General features: G+C 30.6%; 1 protein-coding gene across 1 annotated transcript; it reads right to left on the bottom strand.

The window, feature by feature from the left end:
- Window positions 1-467: 467 nt before the first annotated feature.
- Window positions 468-1,947, bottom strand: LOC127086213 (epidermis-specific secreted glycoprotein EP1). Its single transcript, XM_051026932.1, has one exon. It carries the CDS (start codon window positions 1,887-1,889, stop codon window positions 645-647), a length of 1,245 nt encoding a protein of 414 aa, XP_050882889.1. The 5' UTR covers window positions 1,890-1,947; the 3' UTR covers window positions 468-644.
- Window positions 1,948-2,964: the final 1,017 nt, after the last annotated feature.

Here is a 2,964-nt window from a genome sequence, read left to right as displayed (position 1 = left end):
AAATGCATCTCCGGATCAAATTTTAACAAAGTTATGGATTTCTCACAATTTTCAGCTTTATTATTGGGAAAAAGTGCATTCGAATATGCATTTCCGAACACCAAAGATATTTTAGTCTCGGTGGAGGAGAACTCCGAAAATAGAAAATGCAATTCCAGATAAGAAAGGGTATGAAAGTCAAAATGAATGTTGACTTGGTAATAGGTGCAACCGAATGAACAAAAGAAAATGGGGAATATACCGTATGTAAGGGATGAGGTAGTGATAAGAGAGTATCTATTTGAAATTTGTTAGGCAAATTGCTCTAAAGTCTCTAATGAAGCTTTGTTTTTGGTAGTTTAATTCTTTGCTCAGTTCATCATACGTGTAATAATACAATTCCTTTTTTCATTCTTATGTACTATTTCTTTATTTGGTTATCATATTTGCTATTAATTGACAAGCTCAAAATTTATCAACAAAAAAAAGACACAATAACAACTTTATTCCACACTTCTTAATTCATTTCACAAACAGATCCTTCTCCGAGTGGAGAACAATGACACAACCACTTCATTATTATTGCAATCTAAAACCACTATTAGAAAACAACTTAAGTTAAATCCATACAATAAAAACCTTAGTAGAAACTAAAACATTCCTTCTTACTTATTAGGCACCTTAACATAACCCACATGTGTAACATTTGCAACCCTAGTAAGAGTTTGCAAATCATAAGCTATCCAACACCTTGAATTATCCTTATGATAAAAATACCCAACACACTTGCAATCCTTTGTACATTTACTTCCACAACCATCTTCACTCACTCTATCACCAATTGTATATTTGCTCATATAATGTTCAACTCCTTCAATTTTATAGTAATGAAACTCACTTGCTTTACACACCCCTAAAGGCTTAGGACTACACTTATTGCTCCAACCCAAAACTCCATTCTCTAATGGACAACCAACACATTGATTATCCTCACAAAGCCCAAATTTCCCACATCTCTCTGGTAATTGACACTCACTCTCATCAAAATCTCTATCAAAGAGAGTGTATGTAACCTTCCAAACACCGTCGCGAACGTCGAGAAAATATGTGTGAAATTTAATGTTACCATCAATTCCAAGCCTAAGATATGTTAAGGTACTATTATTCACTGGCGTACCAAAAAATGTATCAAACCTAATTTCAAAAGACTCCGAATCAGATGTGAGTGTAACATTTTCTAATGAGCCTTGTTGAGAGGATTGCCAATAGAGAATTGGCTTAGGTGAGTTTTTGCTTTTGTAATATAAAGCCAAACCTTTGGGCTCCAAAACTAAACTATAAGGCCCATCAAGATTTTCTTTCTCCGAAAGCCTGCTAACGAGCTTCGAAGGCCCGTTGGGCTTTAAATATTGATCCACCAGAAGAGTGTCCGTAGGATGATCAAAACTTTGCCAAATGAATTTACCTTTAGCATCAATTAAAACCATGTTACCATTTGGGAGTAACCTAAAGGCAACAACACCTTTGTTAGAAGTATTTGTTTGCCAAACAAGTCTTCCATTGGAATTTGCTAATTCAAGGTTTCCATTAGTAGTTAATGAAAATGTTGCGTTTTCGTCGACGGGGTTGCCTCGGTTAGCCTCCCAAACCCATCGGAAAAGTTGTTCGGATCGTCGGAGTCCGATTCGTAGGGCTAGAGTGTAAGCATTTGGTGTAGTGTTGTAAAAACCAACTTGGAATGGAGCATTGAATATGCTTATCATTCTGTAGTCAGCTCCATATTCTACTATGAATGGTCCTAGTTCACCTGAGTTGACGAATTTGAAGGTTTCATTTTGTGGAACTATGGCTTGAGCTATGAAAGTGGAGAAAGATAAGAGTAATAAAGTGAGAAATAATGGAAAAGACATTGTTGTGTGAATGAATGTGTTTTTGATATGTAGGTGGATTGTATTTATAGTAATAATTAATGTGAGAAGTTAGAAGGTAATTTAAGGCATGTTTTGGTCAAGTTTGTCGACTGAAATAGTATATAGAAATGAATGGATTTAGATCTAGGAGAAGATCAAAAGGTATTATAACTCAATTATGATGAGAAAGATGCCAACTGTAATATGTCCCCGACAGTCAGAAAATGATATTTTATGACTTGTTTGAGTTGGTTGAACGTGGTGCTATTTATTGGAATTTTTATTTTTATAAGGAAGTGGACCATAGTCCAATTTATTCGAGTTTTGGATAAGATAAGACTTGTAGAAAAAAATCAATTAAGTTCAAAGTTTTTCTTGACTTTATTGTATTTTTAACAACGATGTTTTTTTTTTAAAAATCGAAACCTAGAATTTTTAATAGAATTCAAACCAGAATTTCAGATTAAACTAAAATAAATCTTTTATCATCTCTTATTGGATAGTAACTGTTTTCTAATTACTAATAAAAAAATTGTTTTAAATGTTAAAGAAATTATTTACAAAACCCACGAATAAAAAAATAGTTATATTTAATATCCAATAGATTTTGAATACAACTTTTAATAATAAAAAATAGAATTTTTTTAAAGAATTGTTTATTAAAGAATGCTAAGAATATTTATTTATATTTTAAAGATTCAGTGAATATTTTTATGCAAAAATTCACATATAAAATGTTCTGTCTTTTAAAAGTAACTATATTTTTAAGAGGATTGATTTTGTAATTTAAAAGAATAATAATATATTAACCTTATTTATTATCTGTTTGTTTGTTATTTTTTATATAACCTTTATTATATATAAGATAAATTTAAAGTTAATTTTTTTTTTTAAAAATTTAATAGAGTTGAAAAAGGCGGCATATTAAATTTGTTATTTTGTGTATTAATATTTTAAAATAAACTTTATTTCATATTTTATTTTTCAAATAAATAGATTTTTTTAAATGAGAATACAAAACTCATTTATAATTAAAGTTGTAAACGTGAAATGTTGACATCCTTCCGCATCTAGA

Source organism: Lathyrus oleraceus, chromosome 5 (genome assembly GCF_024323335.1).
Source record: "Lathyrus oleraceus cultivar Zhongwan6 chromosome 5, CAAS_Psat_ZW6_1.0, whole genome shotgun sequence".
NCBI lineage: Eukaryota > Viridiplantae > Streptophyta > Magnoliopsida > Fabales > Fabaceae > Lathyrus > Lathyrus oleraceus.
Note: the sequence above shows the minus strand (reverse complement) of the source record. Positions and strands in the feature narration are given on the sequence as shown.